The sequence below is a fragment of the Rhipicephalus sanguineus genome, chromosome 3 (genome assembly GCF_013339695.2).
Source record: "Rhipicephalus sanguineus isolate Rsan-2018 chromosome 3, BIME_Rsan_1.4, whole genome shotgun sequence".
NCBI classification, from domain to species: Eukaryota; Metazoa; Arthropoda; class Arachnida; order Ixodida; family Ixodidae; genus Rhipicephalus; species Rhipicephalus sanguineus.
The window spans coordinates 34,011,155-34,036,623 of NC_051178.1; the positions used below are offsets into that span (position 1 = coordinate 34,011,155).

At 49.3% G+C, this 25,469-nt stretch overlaps 1 protein-coding gene across 1 annotated transcript in view; it reads right to left on the reverse strand.

Annotated features, from left to right (window-relative positions):
* The window catches only part of LOC119386540 (serine/threonine-protein kinase greatwall), a 217,730-nt gene that overhangs the window by 32,440 nt on the left and 159,821 nt on the right, over positions 1 to 25,469 (reverse strand). The window contains exon 13 of the mRNA XM_037653808.2: positions 12,319 to 12,429. Within this exon, the coding sequence (XP_037509736.1) occupies positions 12,319 to 12,429 (111 nt within the window). The remainder of the gene's footprint in view (positions 1 to 12,318; positions 12,430 to 25,469) is intronic.

Sequence of the window (25,469 nt, forward strand, 5' to 3'; positions counted from 1 at the left end):
TTCCGCAGTGCCGCCTGCAAAGTTCCGGATGGTTCGTTTAGAAATATACGTAATGAAAGTAGTGAGAATGTCCTTAGGGTCTCGGCTTGTCGGCGGTGCATCGTCGTCTGCTGTCGCCGCGTGCATCGTCGTGACCCAATTGCTTGCCTGCATCGTCGTGCCCTGTCCATTTGCTCGAGCGCACGAGAGGGCGCCACCACCTCAGCGCTCGTAAGGTCCCTAGATAAAAAAGTTTTCAAGGTAGCGACACTCATTGCTCTTTGCGCCTTCCTCCTCACTCTCGCGCCTACCCCTCCTTTTCTCCATCATTTGCGTCTGTGATTGGCGAATTCGTTGCACGTGATGCTGTTAGTGGATGGTGGTGATATTTATTATAAAGCAAAAGGTTCAAAACGAGTGCGCATGTGCATATGGTTCCAGTCGGATTCTTGCCGCGACGAAAGACGAAATCGTATCCAAGACAAGCTGTAGAAGAGGAGCGTTCCAGTTGACGCCAAGTCGGCCGAACATGCTTCGCCGTGAATTTTTAATATGTCAAGTACTGTGCTGTCGGCTGCAGCAACAAAACAGAAGGCGGTTTTTCCCTCTACAACATACCTCGTGGTATCCGGAATAGGTCACGCCGTGAAGTGTGGCTACAAAACATTTGACGCGAGGACTTCCGTGCAACGCCGTAGACGCGGCTTTGCGAGGCGAGTTGATTTGTCGCCTTTTGTTGAAACGCTACAGAACGCGCGTCTAACGCGCGTCTAGTACGTGAAATTCGTTACAAATATTTGTGCGTATGCACGTACAGTTGAATACAGCTGAAGTGGCTGCACTTTCAGGGACATTTCATGCCAGACCGGTTCGAGTCACTTGCTCTTGAACGCGGCGTAAACAGGCTCAAACGCGACGCTCTTGCCGCTGGTGGTAGGGCGACGACATCGTTGCAATGTTCATCACTTCGGGACACCAAACTGGTAGAACCCCACTTGTCGTTAAGTTGCGTGCACCCGCATTGCGGTGCCGCGGTCTCTTCTGTAGTAACCCAGATAATAAAACATGCACCACGATTACCTGGCTTCATGATTGCGAAAATGGATGTATTTTTTCCATAAAAAACTGTCATCGCAATGCTGCTAGTCAAGCGTTCGTTCTAGTCTGGCCACGGCTTTTGTCTGTGTGCGCACAAGCGGCTATGATCACTCGTCACAACGTCAGTCAGGATCATGTGATCCTGACTTACCTGTGGTCAGTCAGGATCACAGGATCCAGCAAGAAGCACGTTAACTGTGCCACATCATATTCAAGAGCAAAACACATTCGGAGAACTGGACGAACCGGGACGAACTACGACGTACGATGCGAGACGCCATGGATAATGGTGTGAAATATAAAACTATAACAACGTTGCCAGTTGGGTAACACACATCACGCTTCTTCTTATGTTGTACGGCTTATATTCAACTAAGTAATCTTTTATCCTACGTCTCATTTACTTTTCATTTGCTATAAATATTTCTATCCGCCGTAATAACTGAACACAAACATTCCCTTTTTTATGCACGCTTTGACCCTTCTTGGGGGCGCTCCAGGCAAATAAGCGAGGAGGAAAAGGAAGGGTGTCGCTACCTTGAAAACTTGTTTTATCTAGGGACCTTAAGCGCTCGCTGTGCGGTGCGAGAGAGCGAACGGCGCACGTCGGCTATGGAAACGCTATTTCCGCGATGAACGCTGAACTACCAGATCGCGAGGAACGAGAACGCGCCATCGCCAGCGAGAGAGAACGCCATCGCAGGCAGCGTCTGCTAACGAGTTCCTTGAAAAGACCGACTGCTCGCGCTGCACAACCGTTCCCCGGCCACCCCGTATATATAGGCACTGGGTCTTGAATGTAGTGCCGCTGGGAGATTTCTCTTGTGCGTAGTTGAACAATAATGATTCGCAGTGTGCACCTTAACTAAAAGCGGACTGTGGGTCTCTGTGTGTAATCTTTCATCTGTCTCTCATTGTCCATTAGCAGTGATTTTGCTGTGGGAAACACCGACGCAGACTGCATGCTTCGCTCCTCCACAGGTTTCACGTTAGTGGAGCTGAAACACCCTTCCCTACATGCTTCGCCCCTCGCCAAATTTTTTACCTCTCCACCTCTCCGTTAGCCTGTGGATACTTGGGCTCCGTGTTACATGTCGCAACCCGTGCCCTTTTTGTCCTTTCCTCTCTAGTTTTCTGCCATCAATAATCTAAACGTCTCCGACTTATCTATATCGCGAACTTGTCCAGCATTCCATTGTTGGCCCATAAAGCCAAAGGCGTCATGTAAGCTCCTGCCCAAACGTACACCTGGATGAATATCATCTCCACATTCAATCAGAATATGCTCCATCGTTTTTTTATCTTCCTCACAGCATGTGCATTGTTCTTCTTATTTACTGAATCTCGCTTTATACATGTTCTAAGGCAACCCGACCTCGCTTCAAACAGTAAAGAGATTTCTCTCGAATTATCATAAAATGCCTCCCTCCTTATTTCCTTTTTGCCCTTTCAGTAGTTACTCTATAGGCCCCTAAAGTCCCTGAAAAATAACTAAAGTAGCGCCAACTGCGTCCCGTCGCCTCTGCCTCCTCTCCTAGAAGCTGCATCAGCGCCTCTAGTGTGTCCTCTGGGAAACTACGAATTTTACCTGCTGTAGTGAAAACACCACCTTTCTGCTGTTGTACCGGTGATTGCTGCCACTGGCACAACAGGTCGGCATCCCGAAGCATCCAGAACCACCGTACGAACTGACTCAAGCGCGGTCGACCGCGCACCGTGCACCGATCTAGTAAGCAACCGAGGCGTGAACAAACAAGATGGCGTTCGTACGACCTTCTGAAAAACTAGTGCGCCACTCTTAAAAACTAGCCATTTCTTAGCGCCGCCGACTTTTCAGTGGCGCTGCCATCAGGAGCGAGCACTTTTGCCTACTAAAACATTATGTACCGTACAATTTTATACTGTCGGACACCATGAAAAGACGCCACTTGCTTCTGTACACATTACATTGCCGTATTTATCGCTATCAGGAGCTGGCTCGCCAGTTTTTTAAGCTGGGGCGAAGTCCCTCGCTGTAACCTGCATCCATCCATTCAACGCGTCGTGGAACGCGAAGAGGAACGCTACACGCGTCGTGTCTTCCCTCTAGCGTGGCCATTAATTCTCAGAGGGCGAGCGTGGAACGCGGTCGACAGCCAGGCGAGCGTCGGACAGCTATATTTAGGGCCACCTTGTCGTGCTCGTCTCGTGCGCAGTTTTCAAATTGAAAGAACATTAGGAGCATTACGTCTGGAAGTGTCGACCATGGAGAATCAGACGCTCTTAGATATTTCTTGTATATATACTTCATCAATGTGTATATAATTGTAAATTGGGTACATGGTTCATCAAAATTATAAATTAATAAAACATTGTGTATATATGTATGTATAAGAACGTGTGTCACGTCTTATATGATGGTAGAGGACTTGTACGGAAGATTCACGGGTTTTCCTGATCTTCTCCGAGCCAGCTCCTCAATCATCATTCACTTCGTGGAAATGGCATGATCTTTTTAATACTCCTTATTTCGCGAACTTTTCCCACTGCGTCACTTAGAACCGCAGCGCACTCGGGGGCGTTAGCGGAATAATTGCACTAGCCTCTCTTTCTGTCCAATAGCCATGCTCTGCGAGCTTCGCAGCTCCACTAACTTCATCTGCAATCTACAAAGCGCACGAGAGAGGAGGTGCCTGCACACTGACAAGAATGGCGCTACTTTAGTTATTTTTCAGGGACTTTATAGGCCCCCATGTCGCAGCGCCCCCCGCGCAACTGCGGCCTGCGCATGTACTATAGCCGAACATGACCTGGACGCGCGCTCTGTCGCTGCGGGCCGAGAGTGTCAACACCTAATTTTATTACAGAGGTAGGAAGGTAATGAACACAATGAGCTGCGCAATGAACTACGATAATCGTAACATCTGTAAGTTCAATTGAGTTACTATAAAAAAACTGAGAAACATTACATCCAGCACGTTTAATTTTCAAACCAACTAAGGTTACCACCCATTTTAATTATCCAGTTCATGGCACAAGCAAATGTATGAAAACTTAGTGCCTCGAATTTCATACATAAATACTAGGGATGGGCGAATATTCGGGCGTTTCGAATATTAGAACTGTGAGACGACGTCAGGTACGACGGAACGATTGTTGTATTTTCAGCAAAGGCGCGCGAACCAAAAACCGAACACCGCGATCCAACACGATGATGATGATCACGACGATTTGTATGCACAAGTGAAGATGATGACCGACACAGTCAGCGCTCACACTATTTTCCCCCTTCACGAAAGCGGTCAGCAAGACGTCCATTTAGTAATGGTACGAACGCGCCGGATATAGGGCTTCAGGCGAGACACATGGGTGATCTCGGTACCGCGACGGCGGCGGTCTGAAGCCGAACTAACAGGAGCGACGCGATAATTCACCGCAGACGTTCGTTCAAGCACGGTGTAAGGGCCCAGGTATCAGTGAACGAATTTTTCACAGAGCCCCGGTGTGCGGACAGGTGTCCAGAGGAGCACTTCGTCGCCTGGGTGGAAAGACACAACTCTACGTGTCTCATCACAACGAACTTTCCTTTTGGCCTGAATGGCAGAGGTGTTGGCGCGGGCAATTTCACGGCAGCGGGCGACGCGGGCAGCGAACTCTTCTGGAAGGGACGCTGATGGGACAGAGAGCGCGGAGAAGAAGCTGGTGTCCAGAACAAAAGACGGTGCACGGCCATACACGAGGAAAAACGGGCTGTAGCTTGTAGTGCGTTGTATGGCCGTATTGTAGGCAAACGTGACGAAAGGCAGTATTGTGTCCCAGTTCTTGTGATCGGGCTGAACATACATAGAGATCATGTCGGACAAAGTTCGGTGAAAACGCTCGATGAGACCATTTGTCTGCGGGTGATATGCCGAGGTGGTCTTATGGATGGTGTCAGAGGCCTGTAGGACTTCAGCGAGGACATGAGAAAGAAACGTCTTGCCACGGTCACTAAGGAGGACTTGAGGAGCGCCGTGGCGTAAGATAATGGCACGCAGGACAAAGTCGGCGACTTCGGAGGCAGCACCAGAAGGAAGAGCTGCCGTCTCAGCGTAGCGAGTTAAGTGATCTACGGCAGTAACGATCCAGCGATGACCGGCGGGTGTAAGCGGAAGAGGTCCGTATAAGTCTATGCCCACGAACTCGAAGGGAGCGGAAGGGCACGGTAGAGGTTGTAAAGGGCCGGCGGGAAGAGATGTCGAACGTTTTCGGTGCTGGCATGACGAACAGGACTCGACGTACTTGGAAACACTAGTGGAAAGGCCAGGCCAGAAGCAGCGAGCCTTGATGCGATCGTAGGTTTTGTGAAAACCTAAATGGCCAGCCGTCGGGTCGTCGTGAAAGGCTTCTAAAACTTGGAGTCGAAGTGAGCGAGGGATGACTGGGACCCATCGGTTACCGAGAGGATGGTAAATGTACCGAAGGAGCGCTCCATCGCGAAGTTTGAAACGCGCGAGCTGTCGTCGTAAGCGGCTGTTGGGAGCACGGGACGAGCCAGTGAGCCGATCGATGATTGTACGGCAGTATGTATCTGCACGTTGGAGCGCGGCGAGGTCTGCGGACTGAAGCAAGTCAGCCGGCGCAGTGGACTTGATCGGACTAGGGCTGGTCATCGGCGTGGTCGCTTCGCTGAGAGGTGCCACACAGGAGGTAGGTGCGTCATCGTTATTTTGCGACAGCGGACAACGCGACAAAGCGTCGGCATCTTGGTGTTTCTTACCCGACCTGCATGTGACAATGTAGTCATACTCCTGGAGTCGGAGCACCCAACGGCCGAGGCGTCCTGACAAGTTCTTTAAAGAGGACAACCAACAGAGCGCATGATGGTCTGTCATGATCGTAAAACGGCGGCCGTACAAATAAGGGCGAAACTTTTGCACTGACCACACGATGGCCAGACATTCTTGTTCAGTGATGGTGTAATTCCGTTCAGCTGGAGAGAGAGTGCGACTCGCGTAAGCCACTGCTTGCTCTTGCGAAGTCTGGTCAAGCTGCAGCAGGACAGCGCCGATTCCATGCCCACTTGCGTCAGTGTGTAAGATAGTAGGTGCTCTGGGATCGAAATGGCGAAGAACTGGCCCTGACGTGAGGCATCGCTTGAGGGTCTGGAAAGCAGCTTCACAGTCATCCGTCCAAACGAAGGAGGCACTTGTGGTCAGAAGTTTGTGAAGAGGTGCTGCGATAGTGGCGAAATCACGGACAAACCGGCGGAAGTACGACGCCAAGCCGAGGAAGCTGCGAAGGTCCTTTAGCGTAGTGGGTTTAGGAAAGTGCAAGACAGCGGCCACCTTGTCAGGATCAGGTTCAATACCAAGCTTGCTGACGACGTGACCCAACACTTTGATGCTGCGGCTCGCAAACCGACACTTCTTGGTATTTAGCTGGAGACCGGCTTTGGCTAGACACGTCACTACCTCGTCTAGACGTTCTAGGTGTTGTGAGAAGCTGGACGAAAAGATGACGATGTCGTCCAGGTAACAAAGACAGGTCTTCCATTTTAAGCCCCGCAGTACCGTGTCGATCATTCGCTCAAGTGTGGCTGGGGCATTGCAGAGCCCAAAAGGCATCACATTAAATTCGAAGAGGCCATCAGGTGTAGCAAATGCGGTCTTCTCTTTATCAGACTCGTGCATCGGTATCTGCCAATAGCCAGATCGCAAGTCGAGGCTTGAAAAGTATTCAGCGCCCTGTAAGGTGTCAAGGGCATCGTCAATCCGAGGCATAGGATATACATCCTTCCGGGTAATTTTGTTTAGTGCCCTGTAATCAACGCAAAATCGTACGGACCCGTCCTTTTTCTTAACTAGGACAACAGGAGAAGACCAAGGGCTTGCTGAAGGCCTGATAACGTTGCGTGCGAGCATGTGATTGACTTGTTCCTCGATAACCTTGCGTTCTGAAGACGAGACACGGTAAGGGCGACGGCGAATGATACGAGACCCATCTGTGTCGATACGATGAGAGGCCGCCGTAGTTTGACCCAAGCCATCCGAACAAACGTCAAAACAAGCTTCGTGTTTCGTTAAAATGGCCAATAAGTCATGGGTTTGGGTTGGAGTCAGGTCGGTACTCAAAGTGGCCTTGAGAGCATTAGATGAACCTCCAGCGGGCGTACACTTTGCGTTTGACGAGGAAGGCGATACAGTGACGACATATACCAGTGCTGTGTCGATAAGGCTGGCAACAGTGGACCCCTCAGACAGGAGTTGTGTCTCTGATGTCGTGTTGCGGTGAGACTGGCATGACCACGTGAAAACCGCACTAGAGAACAGGCGAATGCGATTCCTCGAATTATTACAGTATTCGAGTTCGCTTCGATACGAATTTAAATTATTCGAAATTTCGAAGTATTCGAAATGAACGAATAGATGTATACATTTGACCACTCATAACCCCCTGTGAAGATGGTTTCACTGCAGCGTCTAGTTGCTGTACCGTGAAACGACCCATCCAAGGAAAATCTGCACTGCCGCGATGCCAAACTTCAAGGTTAAATGTACATATTTTTTTTTAGTTTAAAAGCGTGTTATATGGGCTTATATGCGCTAAGTATAGTAATTTTTAAGTTGTAACGTCCACTTATAACTTGCACCCTACTGCAATTCAAATCTTGATACTATTCAAGGCTGCTTCCACTTCATTTCAAACCAAAAGAGTGATATTCACTCATACCTAGTTCCAATCCTTAATATTATTGTGCAAGGGTCATAACAAAAATGCTAATTTTTCTTAATAATATGCGATAATTACTATTCGAACTATTCGATTCGAAATTATTCGACCAAATCCCTATTCGCTTCGGATTCACTTCGAACCTCAAATTCAGTATTCGCCATCCCTAATAAATACTTATTACCATAGGCGCGCGCAGGGTTCCTCATTAGAGGAGGGTGAAGGTTCATTGCAGCGGCCCTCCTCCCTATTAAGTCAATGTGTGGGGCAGAGTTTGCGCCTCCCCTCTTAGGTGACGAGAAAAGTGTGGAGTACACACTTTCTAGTCACCTACACTCGAAACAGCGACGAAGATTCGACAGTGTGCGTACAGCGGCTCACATAAGGAGATGAGAACAGATGAATTACGAACTGGAGAAGCGGCGAAAGGCGAGATGGTACATAACTAAAAAGTGGAAAAACAGCACAAACACAGGACGAAGGAAGATGACAAGAGGACGGGCGCTGACTGCCAACTGAAAATTTAATTGACGAAACAACGTATAAATAGAAACACTGGAAAGCACGAAAAAAGATTATGTTACAATTGTAATCACGTGCGTGAAGTCGGGTACTGCTTTCTTTGTATACTGACGAAATCACCGATGATCTCGTCCTGCGATGCTCTCGTTCACCAATGAACTTTGCATCGATAACGTATAAGGTTTCTGGATGTCGTCCTGCGCTTTCGACATGACCATGTCTCCTGGGAATATTCGCCCCGATCAAAGAAGAGCCTTCTGCCCTTCAGCTCCGCACACTCGAAGACTGTTAAAATAGCTATTGCCCTGTTCACCATGAGGAATGCTTAAATCTGCTCCTGCGAACACAGGGTTCAGCCTTGTTTTTTAAACCAAGTTGAGAGGCTGTTTGTTGGATTCCCACGTGAACTGCTCGTGTCGTTGGTTGAATAGCTACCGACGGAGGTGCAGGGGCATCGACCTGAAGAAGAAAGAGAGCCAAACCGCAATGCAGCAGTCATTCCTTACGTACACGGTGTGTCACATAGGGTCAAGAATGCGGCTGGAAGTGCTGGCATCCGTGTCGTGTTTTCAGCGCCCTTGAAGCTGGCTGTCATGTGTCGCCGTGTCAACGAAAAGGAAAGCAGAACAACCTGTTTTAAAAAACACGCCAAGCCTTTCATCGAGCGCGCCACATGTGTTGTGTACGAGTTCCCATGTTCATGCGGCAGGGTGTACGTGGGGCAGACTGGGCAGTGCATCAACGATAGGCTTCGGGAACACGCCAATTCATTAAAGACGGGTGTGTGCGAAGTAATATTGCCACGCATTGTGCCCGGAATGGGTGCACCCCCAGCCTGTCTGACGTCACCCTCTTAAAACGTTATCACCAAAAGCGCGCGTATGAGAGAGAGGCCTTTACTATCACCTACAAAAGGCAACGCGTCAGCGTACCGGAGAAGTCGAGAAGTCTGAAATCAGCTACCTGACGTGATTACAATTGTAATATAATCCATGCTTTCCTGTTTCTATTTATACGTTGTTTCTTCAATCAAATTTTCAGTTGGCAGTCAGAGCCCGTCCGCTTGTCATCTTCCTTCATCTTCCTGTTCGCGATGTTTTTCCACTTTTGAATAAATGGATGAATCTTCAAAAATATCCCAAGTGGAGTCTGATGTCATGAGCTGTTTAGTTCACATCCGTTTTGGTTGGGTCTAACTCCTCGTCAATGTTTGACTCATTCATTCTCTCGGGCTTTAGATTTTTATTGCGAGATTTATTTACAGCTAGTGCGCTCACTGGTGAGTGCAACAGGTATCTTTCAGAGAAAGTTTAAGTACATCCGTACTTCCTTAATGCAATGTCAGTAATTGTGCCGTGCATCTTCATCAGCACTGGCTAAATTGTAAACGTCCTTTTTGCATTCGTCATTGCGTTACTGGTGACTTTTCGATCATTTTTACCCACTAGGACTGTATAACTGCTTTTCTTTTAATTTTACTTTCCCTGTGTACTGCCCTCATGCAACACTCCTTCAGGAACATGCATGAGATGTCTGTACAAAAAAAAAATGAATGCGATAGCAAGGAACTAATGCTATACGAAGTGAGGCTCGCCAATGGATACTCTCAGTTTGAACAGCGCTTCTGTTGCAAAGGCGGCCGAAGCAGCGAAGGAAACTAGCGTGCTTCAAGTGTCGAGCTGTGACACTTGATAGTTCGCGCTCATCTTCTGTTTGTTCGTTTAGCGGCGTCCCTGAGCTCGAGTGACATTCGTACGCGCCGTAACGTGAGCGCGGACATCACGGTGAAAGCGTGAAACATTCCTCTACCCCGCGCCACGAGAAAACCGCGCGAGCAGACAGCGGAAGGGCAAGCTTCTCCCATGCGCAAATATAAGAAGAAGCGAGCGAGCTCGCCGACGACTTTTAAATGCGCCCGTCGGGCTCCTAGCGCCACCTCGCTGGTAATGAAGAAACGCTTATTATCGCCTTCTGTCTCTGAGTCCGTCCAGCGCTAAATGGTGTGTATATAACGCTCGCCGTTAGCTACGTGGAGGATCTGCGTTTCGTGGCGTAGTGAATAGCGCCGCTCGCTGCGGAGCAAGAGGTCCCTGGTTCGATTCCGCGCTTCGCAAGCATTTTTCTGAGTTATTTTTCTTTGGGGCCTTTATATATATATACACACTTATACATATACGGTGCATGACGGCGGCGACGGCGACGGCAAAATCCAGCCGAGACTGTCCATATAATTGCTATCGCAATAAAAACGCGAACTGATATTCAACTCTCGGACTTGCCTGTCGTAGAATTCATCACTCTCAGAAGAGTATAAGTGTCAAGGAAAAAAATAAATTTGACGTAAATTGAAGCCACTATACTTTTCTCTCACCTTCTGAGAGAAACAAAAAGGGTCCGGCTTTTATTGCTCGTAATGCAATGCGCAGTTGCAAGCACTCAGGGAACTGCAGCAGTTCCACGCAGCTGCCGTCTTCCCTATGCCCTAGCTAGCTGAACAAGATAGCCATCACTGGCACAGACAAGGTGGTTTGGGAAGTTCAACCCCCCACCCTCCCGTTCAAAAAAATTTTTACGTTTTGTATGTGTACATAAATGTGCACGCATACAAACACACAAGTGCGCACGCATAAACAGGGGGGGGGGGTTGTCCCCTGCCTGAAAAAAAAAACGCCAGGCCTGCGCTGAAACCGCAGCACAGTCACAGCGAAAGCTGGAAGAGCGGCGTTTCTAGAGTCCGTTAAGCTCTCTTGGGGCTACAATACAAGTACACTAGAAAGGCACCCACTACGCCATAAATCACAATTTTTGTGAAGTTGGGAAGCACCTACTAAGCCATTATTCGTCATTCTGCGGAGAAGCGAGGCACCAGCTACACGTCTGTAAGGCATTATGTGCACTTTGTTGACGCGACGACTGATGACGATGAAGAATTATGGCTCGGCCTTTTGTAATGGGTTGGAATCTTTAAACGGCCCACCAGTTATGTAATTTGCATTGGGTGACGCCCGGTCACTATTTCCCTCTCCCGTCATGCTGTATAACATACGTTGACGTGGGAGAGAGACGGGAGTGGGGGCGAAGAACTTTACTGAGACCCCGAGGAAATGGATCATGCGCTTATGGGCTTCCTTGGCAACCAATACAAGTGCACTTGCGAGGAACCCACTACGCTATAAATGATTGTAATTTTACTGAGACCCCGAGGAAGTGGATCATGCGCTTATGGGCTTCCTTGGCAACCAATACAAGTGCACTTGCCAGGAACCCACTACGCTATAAATCATTGTAATTTTTGAGAAGTAGGGCAGCAGGCACTGTGCCATTTTTCGTCATTCTACGGAGAGCGTTGGTACCTGCTAAACGCATGTAAGGCATTATGCGCACTTTGTTGACGCTGTGCCTGATGACGATGAGGAATTATGGCAGAGCCCTTCGTAATGGGTTAGAAGCATTCAACAACCTACTCGTTGCGCAATTCGCATTGTGTGACGCCTGGTTACAGAGTTCGCGTTGTGCGACGCTTGGTGCTTATTTTACTCTTCTACCACGCTATATTGCATATGCTAATGTGGTTCCTTCCCGACATGAAGCCTGTATAGGACCTTTTTGCAAAGCAGTTTCAAGCACCGGCATGGCTCAGAGGTTGAATACTGGGCTCCCACGCAGAAGGCCCAGGTTCGAACCGCGTTCCATCCTGGAATTTTTTTCTTATTTCGTTTTTCTTTTTTCTGATTTCGAGCGATACTGGTTACGGACACCGGCGGCGGCGGCAACTACGGCGCCAAAAACGGCCGGTGAAATGATCTCATAACAGCTTTCGCTGTAAAATGTTTTGGACTAGGCTTCTGATGGCCACTGACCAGCTTTCGAGGCATCACCTTGCCACATAGGCGGGTATGCACGACTGCATGCCACTCAGGGAGTCCATGATTTTAGCAGACAGCTAAGCCTTGTTATTCTAAGGGAAAGCCTCATTCTACTAACCACAATTTCCCTGACAGAAGTGAGCAAAGAATGTTTGTGACTTACCATCAAAGTAACAAGTGTCAGTGTCGCCATCTGGATTAGGTACGAACGGAGGCTCCTTATCCAGCAGGCTGCTCCACGTGACACTCTCAAAAAACGGCAGCGAACAGAGTTCTGCAGACACAGAGTTGGTATGCAACTTGACAGTTAGATGTAAAAGTGAACTACTAACTTCAAGTACTACTGAAAACAACCCAACAAAAACTATGAAAAATAAGTTTAACTGAAACTACTTCTGCTCAACAATGCAAAAAATATTGCAAGGAAGAAGACAATTGTGGCGTATTTGAACAGTCTAATAACAATAACAAAAAATTCAAGAACAGTTGCCCTATCGGGAAAATGGGGGCAAGCAAAGCTTGGAGTGTGCATAGCTGACATACTACATTCCTTTCTTTTTTTGTTTTTCTTTCTTTCCATCACATTAAGCAAAGCCCCCTCCTAACAGGTTCCTTCTTCTTTCATGCCAGTAACTGGACTTTCCTTTATATGCCTACCAGCGCAACACTTCACTTGCTACAGGCAACAAGCACGGTCATGTGTTCATATACAGGCAACAATGAAATGTGGCAAAGTGAAATTAGAAGTCACTTCGATAAAAGATCAGATTGCCATATCAGAAACGGCTGATCGCCGTTTCTGAAGCCTACAACCAAGAGAGCATCAATTGTTGGAAAACGGTGTATACAAATATGTACATGAGTAGCGCACTTTCGAGGGCCACATTTCTGTACGCTTGCCGGTGCCAAGTTTCTCACGCCAACAACACCACCAAAATCTGCAAATTGTAAGAAGCTTCGTTTGAAAAAGCACCCCGTCCAACACAATTATTTTCATTATGCAGCACAGACTCACTTGCAATATCTTGATGATTGACAAACAGAAAGTGCCTATATTAAGCACCGTGGATGCATTTGAGGAAAGCTTTGCTATAAAACACTGATATGTGGTGCATAACACCAAATTTTGAAGCATTAACTTTGGATTGACTGCTAAAGTATATCGTCACATGGCTGTTATGGTGAAGAATTAAGCAGTGCAACTGGTAAATATTAAGCCATTGATAGGGCAAGCTTGTGCCCAGCAAAATAACTCAAACTACCAGCAAGTAACACTCACAGTACAACCAGACCAGCGAGTACGGTCATCATTCGATAACGTGACCATCGGTGTCAGCTGCTATACATGCATCATGAATAGCAGCTTACATACATTCCATCATTATTAATTGTGCTTGCGTTACTTCTAAAATAAACTCAACTACTCACATAACGTGCACAATCTGATGAGAGAATTCTAAAACAATTGTCAAGGCTCCTATACACTCTGGCATAACCTGCACTAAGTGATAGCATTTAGTGTTAGCCCGTGACACACAATCCCAATGAAAAGTAAAACAATAACATGCGTCAGTGGTCTTCCCTGAGAGAGCATAGACCCAATGCTGCACATAAGGATGTGAACAGCAGTGCGAGTCTGTAATGCTGTCGGGTATGACCTCGTATACTAGTGCGCCCAGATGTCGAAGTACCTTGTGTGGCCCAAAGTATCGTCCAAGTTTTTCACTGAGCTCATGTAAACGCATCGGAGTGCAGACCCAAACACGATTGTCGGGCTGGCATTCTACGTAGCATCGTCCCGCGTAGTAACCATTTAAGAATGAAGGAGTGCACACAACCGGGAGAAAAGTTAAATAGGAGAAATAACCTTCACTAAAAAACGAGGTGTCCAGGATGCCGGAGTCTGGCCTTGTTCAAGAGAGGTTGCTGGTCTTCAAGGCCTGAGCTTGCAAGTTGGGCCTACACGATGCTGGGTTCGGTGATAGGCAATACTGATGCCCACACTCTTATACCACGACAGCAGCATTTTGGGCAAGTTGGCAATTCATAACTTGAGTACGACTGCATGACAAAAAAAAAAAAAAAGACAGGGACAACAGAGAAGAAGACAAAACCAGCGCTGGGTGCTTTTTCTTCTCTGTTGTCCATGTCTTTTTTTTTTTTTTTGTCGTGCAGTCGTACTCAAGTCTCATACCATATTGCCACAAGCGCTTATTTTTCTATTTCTATGCGACCGGCCGGCCCACTACACGTGTAACCATTGCCTCGTGTAGGTGCCGCCGGAATGTGCGAACGTTCCTGATTATTTTAGAAGCTTCCGATAAGATTGCGCACACAACATAAGCAATAGAGTTAATTCTAGAGCTAATCCGAGCACCAGCGATAGTGCTCAAAGGTTCGATAAGGGATGTATAAAAGCCGACACATTTCATCAACGCAGATTATTCCACGACCGATGACTGTGCGCAGATATCGTTGCACTTTGAGTGTCATTCTTTTTTTGGGCACAAGCTCGCCCAATAAAGTTTCATTTTTATCGGTTGCGATTACTTTTTTTCACTGTTACAGCCACATGAAAATATGGTAGACTGTAGGTGTTGCAGAGCAGAATGTGCTGATGTTTCAATAATTTGCAGGATACATGGTGTACGAAAAAGGACACCTCTCTTATGACTCAGGGTGGTAGTTTTGGCTAACTGGTGTTGCATTATTGTCGAGGGGGCGTGAAGCGCTAAAAGGATGACGTGGACAAAAGCAGCCAAACAGGCGCTTACTTGCAACAGAGGTTTATAGCAAAAAACACACAAATAATATAGGCTACATATGGGAAACAGTGCCAAATACCAGGATCAACATGTGCAATGACTGACAGTGACAACTTATCAAAACTTCCCCAAAAATTTGGCAGATACAACGCCTTGTGCGCATCGGTTTCACGCGAAGCAATCAGCCAGTAGTTCTATGCTGAATTTTTTTGGCTTTGAGCCAAGCGTTACGAGGTGGATAAGCGTGTTTTTGTAAGTGTAGTAGCTGTGTCCACATTGTGGGTTTACCAGGCACGCCGACAACAATGGTGTTTAAAGGGTAACTTATGGTCTGACCTAACGTCAGCACTCACGTTAGAGCACATACGACAGCATTATCGAATGAAGTAGGTACGCTTTACAATGCGATGATGCCAATATCATATGTAACTTTCGTTAGTGACTCCTCCGGGGTTGAGCAACACTTGAAATGGCTTGTTCAATCATAGGAATTCAAATGCAATGTTTATTAAACTGCTATAAAAGCGGAGCCTACACTGGAACCACAATTGAGGTTAACCTGACATGAAGCTTGTATCGTAGGAGTACATATGTAGTGTTTATTGCTTGGGTATAAAATTACATAGCCAGCACCACAACCACAATTGACGTTGCACTGACATTACGTACGCCTTCATAGGGTGTTTTTGCAAAGGAGTTTCTAGACCTGGCGTGGCTCTGTGGTAGAATACCTGAGTGCCATGCAGAATGCTTGGGTTTGATTCCCGCTGTGATCCTAACTTTTATTCTTTACATTTGCCGGGTCAACGCTGCCGATGTCGGTTTTCTTACCGCTCTCGCATTTAAATTACCAATGTCTGTTCTCGCCGCCATTTGGCAGCCGGTAGAGTTTCCAAAGATGTCGCGTAGCTTTTGCTTGAACATATCCCAGTGTGAGCTCGGCCTCATGGGTATCGAAACAGATATGCGGGGTTTCTCCCAACTAGAAGATAACATTGGCGAGCATGGTAGGGCCCCACCGGTGACTGACTAACACGTTCATACATGCTACGCCAATAGACGACGTCAAGGCCAGGTTGGGCAGAGAATGTCCTGCGATCACGGAGGTTGGACACCGCAGATGTACACGGAGATAGGTTGTCATGGGAAGCCATGGCCTAATGCTGGACGATGCGGCCACTGCACAGCTTCGTGGCGAGGACGGGGAAAGTTCCACCTCTACCAAAGATGCCACGTGAATGACGAGTCGCTTGCACTGTAGACTATTTACCAGATGTATTTACAACAGCGGTTGCAGTGCTGACCGGTCCAGCTCGGAGCCCAAGCAAGGAGGGCTCTTCGTTCTCTTCCTCGGGTGCACACGCGCATGGTTCAAGAAGCTGGCAATATGCATGTAGCAATATGTTCGGGCGCAACAAAGAGCGGGTACTCTTTCGTCCGAGCAAGCAGCGTGTACGTGTCGAACTCTGCGTGTCCGTGACCCTGTGGCACTAACCACGCGACATGGTGTCAGGCGCAAAAGGTAACGCCCCCAGCCTTAGGCCTCGCCAGTGCGCCATGACCGGACGGCATCACGATGTCCCTCGAGACCAACGAGCCGCTGAAACTGTACGGCGTCAACCTCCAGCCACCGACACCGTCCGACTTCGCGAACCCGGCAACATGGGCGACATGGCTCATCGGCTACGAAGACTACGCGGCAGCTTCGGAAGACGTGCAGGTATGCACGCTACGGTATGCTCGCTACTGTACTGCATTAGGCCCGGAGGCCCGCCCGCTCCTCGAGACATTCTCACTCGACGCCCAGTCGCTCATCTCATACTAAGTCGTTGCCGCCCGCTTCACTGAGCACTTCGTGCACCCGGCGAACGAGCTCTACAAGTTGTCACGATTCCACGGAGGTGTTCAGCTACCCAACAAAAGCTAACAAGTTCGCCTCTTGACATCGCTACGGAGCTAACTTCCAACTGTAATTTTACTGCGACACCCACTCTTTTTACAGTGTACAAAACTGCCCCTGTGGAGTCAAAACTGCCACGTCAAAAAGCACCCAGAAAGCAATCTACATTGTCATGGAAAGCTAGCACATGTACAGTCAACCACAAAAGTTTACGGACTACGCGAGCGCGTGGCCAAGAGTCTCTTCGCAACATTTCCGCTACGTCAGCGGCGATCGACAGCAGCGCCCGAGACGCATCCCTCCCTTAATCGATGGCCTGTCTGTTTTCTGACTGGGCAGAAATATTTTTCGCCTTTCACTTTTTCACGAGACGCGCTCTTTGGCAGCCACGGTCTATCCGCGTAATTGTTATCAGTCGCAGTCTTTCTCACAAAGTGATACCCACCTAACGGCACGCTTTCATCCTACTATGAAAGTAGAAGTGTGAGTGTGACGGTCATACTGCAGATAAGCGCTTTGCGTGAAAACTGCAAACTAATAATGCGCTGCGCGGCAGTAGAAGAGGCACTGTTGCCGCGATAACAATTCATGTGATTCAATCGATGAAAACTATAAAATGACCCACAAAAAACACGGAATGCATTATATGAAACCTTCGAGGTATTGAATCTCAGCGTCAATGAGTGAAATAGATGGCTTGCTGATGCAACTGTCTGCAGCTTCCCTGATAAAAAAAAAAATGCTTCAACGATTCCTCATTCTATCTTGCAGTTTGCCTTCTTTATAAATTGGGTGTTCTCAAAAATGGGAACACATCTGCACTGTTTGTAGTGCTCTGCTAGAAAGCTTCCCATTTTGTTCCGCACATTCAAATTGTGTTCCTTTGCCTGTTCGTTGAAGCACCTTCCAGTCTGTCCTATATATACTGGCATCCACAGGTAACAGGTACCTTCTAAACCACATTGCAAGTGCATTGTGTGTAGCGCGTTCGATGCATCGTAGTGCAGTCCTTGCACATAATTTAGACCATTTGCACGGAGCAGAAAAAACAACTTCAAGGTTGTGCTTCGATGCTATTATTCTGATGTTATGAGAAATGCGGTGAATATGTGGAATCACATGGACATTCTTTCTTCTATTCTCTGCTGCAACATTGCCTTCTGGTCATTTATTTTCTGCAGCAGCACTTCACAAACACTTGAAATTACCATCGAAGGACAGCCAGCTTCTTTAAGCCGGACTATGCATGTGGTTGTGAAAGCTGTCTGACATCACATGAACACAAGACTTGTTTAAGGCTGAGTTGAGGCAATTCGTTATGATACCCCGGTTAATTAGCTTGGAGTGAGCACTATCAAGCGGTATTAGTGCCTTCTTTAACCTTGGATGGTACTCCCAGCATACATAGTCATGCAAGAATTGTAGCCTAATGTCCAAAAACTGGAGCTCATTATTCTCAGGGATTTCAAAGGTACGTTTCAGTCCATCACTTTCATTCTCAAAAACAATAACTATGTTACCAATTGTGCAGCTGAGGTTCTCGCCCATAGCTCCTTTTAAGACAAAAAAACATCAACATATCTACATGTTTTCACAACGTTTTCATCCCGCAATATTGATCTCAGGCGAACACTAACCACAGACAGAAAGATGTCGCATAAGATTAGAGCCACCGAGGAACCAATACAGTTACCCTCTTTTTGCACATAGAATCCGTCCTCCATCTGTACAACCGTTGAGCTCAAATGAAACTTTAGCAATTCTAGGAAGTTGTCACTTGGGATGCCCACATCATTCGCAAAATCACAGTCCCCAAATTCCTCAATCTTTCCTCAGACCGCTCTGACAAAACAGTTTATGAGGGACTGAATAATAAAGGTCTTCTATATTGCCACACCCACTTCTTGTCTTGTTTTGATGTATTCGGGTTTGACCGGCAGGGACGGTTATCAACGCTCGACGCTGTCCGCGAAGTAGTGTTCTAGAAGCGTCGCGATTGTAGTAGATCGGTTTGTTAAGATTGCGCCCCGCACGCGAATGTTCCAGTTTTGTCTAGAGATAACGCCGCCACCAGCGATATTGCTGGAAAGTTCGATAGCGCCTGTATAAAAGCCGACGCGCTTGATCGCTTGTCAGTTGATCGACGGACGACGCCCTGTTCGCCGCTATCATTGTACAGCGTGCATTGCTGTAGTTCTAGTTCTCATTTTCCGGCCACAAGTTCGGCCAAATAAACAGTTTCATCCTACAAACGCCGACTGCTGTGTTCGTCGACGTCACGACCACGTGACATCTGGTGGAGGTGCTGCTTCTTCCATGATCCGGACGCCCCCGCGAAGCGCTGGAGACGAAGCGCTGGAGGCGAAGCGCAGCCTTGCTGGAGACACGGGTCCAACTTCCAAATGAAAGCGTGGCCATCTTTGCAGAGGAAATGACCCGGCTATTTCGCCACGCTGACCCTGCCATGCCCGAGGACAAGAAAGTCCGCTTCCTCATGCGAGGAGTAAAGGAACAGCTCTTCGCTGGACTTATGAGGAATCCGCCGAATACCGTCGAAGAATTTGTCTCCGAAGCAACAACAATCGAGAAAACGCTTGAGATGCGAACACGGCAATACAACCGCAGCTTCTCGACCACAAGCTACGCCGACGTTCAAGCACTAGGATCCGCCGACCTGCGTGAGACGATTCGAGCAATCGTGCAAGAGGAGCTGCGAAAAATTCTACCTTCGTCGCAACCTCAAGTGGATTCCATCGCCGACGTCGTGCGCCAGGAGATCCAGCATTCACTCGGTGCGCCTCAGCTAGCAGAGCCGCAGCCGCAAGCTATGAGCTATGCTGCTGCAGCCCGCCGTCATGCTCCTCCTCCACGCCCACGCCAAGACGACACACCGCCGCAGTACCGTCGCCAGACGCCGCCAGCGACGCCCTACCGTCCACCTGTCGGCCAGACGCCGCCGCCGCCACCGACGCCCTACCGCCCACCTGTCGTCCAGCGCTACACCCCGAGGAAGACCGATGTCTGGCGTGCCCCTGACAACCGCCCGCTCTGCTACCACTGCGGGGAGGCCGGCCACACGTACCGCCGCTGCCAGTACCGTCAGATGGGGCTACGCGGATTCCCCGTCAACGCGCCGCGCCCGCAGCCAGGCGAACGGCCTCGCGACATCGACGACTACCTCACAGGCACACAGTGGCAAGAACGACGACCTTCCCGCTCACCGTCGCCCGGCCGCTACATGTCACCGCACCGCCAGCAGTACACTGGCCCAAACCGGGGCCGGTCGCCTAGCCCGTATCCGGAAAACTAAGGGCAGCAACCGATGGAGGTGCGGTTGCTGAACGACGAAATGCTGAAGATCCTCCGCCGTCGACGACGACACCGCGACGAAGTTCCGAGCCCCCGCCGCACGCCGAACGACGTCGACGTCCCGAAGACGAAACTTTGCGACCGGAAGCAGACCTGACGACGCAACGCGGAAGCAGCGGTGCAAACCGACGTAGCCGTGACCCGACGCCGCGACGTAACCGCAACGCAAGACGGCGGACTAGCGACCTCGACGTTCTGATCGACGGCCACAACGTCACCGCTCTCGTCGATACTGGAGCCGACTATTCCGTCATCAGTGGGCCGTTCGCAGCAAAGTTGAAGAAAGTTAGGACTGCTTGGGAAGGCCCCGAGATCCGTACCGCTGGAGGCCATCTAATAACGCCGATTGGTGTCTGCACGGCGAGAGTCACTATCAACAACCGGACTTATCCTGCGAGCTTTGTAATCCTACAAAACTGCTCCAGGGATGTGATACTTGGAATGGACTTCCTAAGTGACCACGGCGCCGTCATCGACTTAAGAACCAAGTCGATAACCCTATCGTCGGAGAAAGCGACACCACCGGATACGAACCCATGTCAACATGCCCTCAACGTGCTCGAGGATCAAGTCACCATTCCTCCTAGATCCAGCATCATAATTCCCGTCGGCACCGAAACGGCTGAATGCATCGAAGGTGTCATCGAGAGCGATCAGGGTTTGCTGCTAGACCGTGACATTTGCGTCGCAAGAGGCATTGCTTGGCTGTATGAAGGGAAAGGAAGCGTGATGCTAACGAATTTCAGCCAGGAATACAGACACGTGAGCAGGGGCACGACGATTGCATACATCGAAGAAATCTTGGCCGTCAGCGATGCGTTTGCCTTTTCAGATTCTGACGAAGCTACGACGACGATCCCTGAGCCACCCTTCGACGTAAACCCAAGACTTCCCGCTCGCCAACAGCAACAGCTTCGACGCCTTCTGCAGGAATACAGGGACTGTTTCTCGTGGTCGTCGCGGGTCCGACAAACGCCCCTTGCTAAGCACCGCATCATAACAGAAGAAAATGCTCGACCACTCCGTCAGAGTCCCTACCGGGTTTCGACGCGGGAACGGGAGGCCGTTAAGAAACAAGTCGATGAAATGCTACGCGACGACATCATCCAGCCATCCAACAGCCCGTGGGCGTCTCCCGTGGTGTTAGTGAAGAAGAAGGATGGGACCCTACGTTTCTGCGTCGATTATCGTCGCCTGAACAAAATCACAAAGAAGGACGTATACCCTCTCCCACGGATAGACGACACCCTGGATCGACTCCACAACGCGAATTACTTTTCGTCGATGGACCTCAATACCGGCTACTGGCAAATTGAAGTCGACGAGAGAGACCGAGAAAAGACCGCCTTTATAACGCCGGACGGTCTGTTCGAGTTCAAGGTCATGCCCTTCGGTCTTTGCTCGGCACCTGCGACTTTCCAACGAGTCATGGATACTGTGCTAGCTGGCTTGAAGTGGCAGACTTGCCTTGTTTACTTGGACGACGTCGTTGTGTATTCCTCGAACTTCGACGACCTCCAGCGACTTCAATCCGTACTTCAAGCAATCAAGAACTCCGGGCTCACCCTGAAGCCAGAAAAGTGCCGCTTCGCGTACGAGGAGCTCTTGTTTCTGGGTCACGTGATCAGCAAGACTGGAGTGCTCCCAGACCCGCAGAAAACAGCTGCCATCGCCGCTTTCCCGCCACCCACCGACAAGAAGGCCGTGCGCCGATTTCTCGGCTTGTGCGCCTATTACAGACGCTTTGTCAAAGACTTTTCACGGATCGCCGAGCCACTAACGCAGCTCACGAAGACCGACGTCGAATTCAGGTGGCAAACAGCGCAAGTCGAAGCATTTCATGAACTGAAACGACGCCTGCAGACACCTCCGATACTTGCGCATTTCGACGAATACGCCGATACGGAGATTCACACCGATGCAAGCAGCATAGGACTCGGCGCCGTCCTTGTGCAGCGGGCGGGCGGACTGGAAAGGGTTATCAGTTATGCTAGCCGGTCGCTGTCTAAAGCAGAGGTCAACTATTCCACAACAGAAAAGGAGTGCCTCGCCATCATCTGGGCTACGTCAAAGTTTCGCCCCTATCTCTACGGCAGGCCCTTCAAAGTTGTGAGCGACCATCACGCCTTGTGTTGGCTAGCTAACTTGAAGGACCCTTCAGGTCGCCTCGCACGGTGGAGCCTGAGACTTCAAGAATTTGACATTACTGTCGTGTACAAGTCCGGAAGGAAACACTCCGACGCTGACTGCTTGTCTCGTGCCCCCGTCGACCCACCAACGCCCGACGACCAGGATGATGACAGCTTCTTGGGAGCCATAAGTACCGAAGACTTCGCCGAACGACAGCGAGCCGACCCTGAACTGAAGGGTCTAGTGGAATACCTGGAGGGCAGGACCATCGTTGTCCCAAAAGTATTCAGGCGAGGATTGGCATCATTTTCTTTGAAAAACAACGTCCTCGTAAAGAAGAACTTCTCTCCGGCCCGAGCCAGCTACCTTATCGTTGTACCTTCGGGACTGCGACCAGAAATTTTGCATGCCCTGCACGACGACCCGACGGCTGGACACCTCGGACTTTCCCGAACGCTCGCACGAGTACACGAAAAGTACTACTGGCCGCGCCTTGCCGCCGACGTCACTCGCTACGTAAGGACGTGCCGAGACTGTCAGCGACGGAAGACACCGCCCACAAGACCAGCAGGCTTCCTTCAGCCGATCGAGCCTCCTCGGCGACCATTCCAGCAGATCGGGATGGACCTCCTGGGGCCGTTCCCAACGTCGACTTGCGGAAATAAATGGATCGTCGTGGCTACCGACTACCTCACCCGCTACGCTGAAACAAAAGCCCTGCCCAAAGGCAGTGCCGCTGAGGTAGCCAAGTTCTTCGTTGAGAGCATCGTCCTTCGACACGGCGCCCCAGAGGTTCTCATCACCGACAGAGGTACGGCGTTCACGGCTGACCTAACTCAGGCGATCTTGGAATACAGCCACACAAGCCATCGCCGCACCACCGCGTACCACCCACAGACCAACGGCCTCACCGAGCGTCTAAATAAGACCATCGCCGACATGCTGGACATGTACGTCGACGTCGAACACAAGACGTGGGACGCCATCCTTCCGTACGTGACCTTCGCGTACAACACGGCCGTACAGGAAACGACGAAGATGACGCCATACAAGTTGGTCTACGGACCGAGCCCGGCAACGACACTCGACGCCATGCTACCAAACGTGACCGACGAGGAAAACATCGACGTGACCACCTACCTACAGCGCGCCGAAGAAGCACGACAGCTCGCCCGCCTACGGATAAAGAACCAGCAGACGACTGACAGCCGCCGCTACAACCTTCGACGACGCCACATGGAATACCAACCCGGTGACCGTGTATGGGTATGGACGCCAATACGCCGACGAGGACTTAGTGAGAAGCTTCTTCGACGATACTTCGGACCGTACAGGGTACTTCGACGCCTCGGCGCACTCGACTATGAGGTTGCCCCCTGACGGCATTACGAACTCTCAGCGGCGCCGTGCGCGACCTGAAGTCGTCCATGTAGTGCGCCTTAAGCCGTTTTTTGCGCGTTAGCGAGCCTGGGGACTCTATTTTTTCCTTCGTTATTGTAATTTATTTGTGTATGCACTTGTTTTGTTTTGTTTTTTTTCTCTTCTATGTTCTTTCATAAGCATCGGGACGATGCTTTTTCAGAGGGGGGCAATGCCACACCCACTTCTTGTCTTGTTTTGATGTATTCGGGTTTGACCGGCAGGGACGGTTATCAACGCTCGACGCTGTCCGCGAAGTAGTGTTCTAGAAGCGTCGCGATTGTAGTAGATCGGTTTGTTAAGATTGCGCCCCGCACGCGAATGTTCCAGTTTTGTCTAGAGATAACGCCGCCACCAGCGATATTGCTGGAAAGTTCGATAGCGCCTGTATAAAAGCCGACGCGCTTGATCGCTTGTCAGTTGATCGACGGACGACGCCCTGTTCGCCGCTATCATTATACAGCGTGCATTGCTGTAGTTCTAGTTCTCATTTTCCGGCCACAAGTTCGGCCAAATAAACAGTTTCATCCTACAAACGCCGACTGCTGTGTTCGTCGACGTCACGACCACGTGACAATATCTACAGAGAAACCATCGCATGAGCCACGGCTCATGTTTCTTATATCTGCTACAACCTCCGAAGAACTTCACCCTACAAATGGGTCATTGCTCACCGGAGGGCCTTGAAGGTCCTTCTGCAGGAACCGGCTGACAAGGCGCTGCATTGTTCCATTCTCAGACACAATGGCTCGAAGTGGCGTTCCAGGCTTGTGAGTCATTACCGTGAAAAAACCTCAAGGCAACCTTTCTCCTCTTTTTTTGGTTGAAGACCGACATTGGCTAGGTTGGGGTCATCTAGGAATTGAAGAGCACGGCGTTACTGCTTTTTCGGATCAAATGCGACCGCTGTGGAATTCTCCATCATGCGCATGGCCTTTTCCTTAAGCAGTATTTTCGGCAATACTGCAAAACCACCTACCTTGAGGGTGCTGGACACTCTTTCAAGAGGCGGCTTCTTCATGGCGTTGACAGCACAGCATCGTTTCAAACACACTACGCCGTCCACGCGGCGCTTTCTCTTCTTTGTTCACCACACTATCAGCAACCTACCGACCATGGCCAACATATTCTGGTGTCGGACAGAAGGTGGAATGCAGAACTTTGGCCCTTTGTTGCAAACTTTCATGACATGATCTGGAATCTCGATGCTTCCAAGAACAGACACGTTGCTGTCGTGGATACTTGTCTTCTGTTCTCTAACTTGAAGAGATGAAAAGGCACGATGCCAAAGGAACTCAGTTGAAGCAGCATCTTCTTGCTTCAATTCTTCTAGGTGCTTTGTTTCCTTCCATGGTGATTTCCCTATTACCACAGAAACACGAAGCCAGCCATGCAGCAGGTGTACTTGTCTCCAATACTCGGACTTCAGTATTTTGCAGACGCATCTGCAATAACTCCATGAAAACATAGTGAAGCCGAACAGCGCTTGAACTTCATTTGGAACTAGTTCTTCCTTGATGCAGTAGGTAATCACCCTTGACTGGCAGGTGGAAATGGCGATTAGGTACGCACATGTAATAGCGAGGTCAAACGAAGTTCCAAATGAGAAAGAATGCGATTCCATATATTCACCGCGTTTCTCATAACATCAGAAGAATAGCATCAAAGCACAACCTTGAAGTAATTTTTTCTGTACCGTGAAAATTGTCTAACTTAAGTGCAATGACAAAT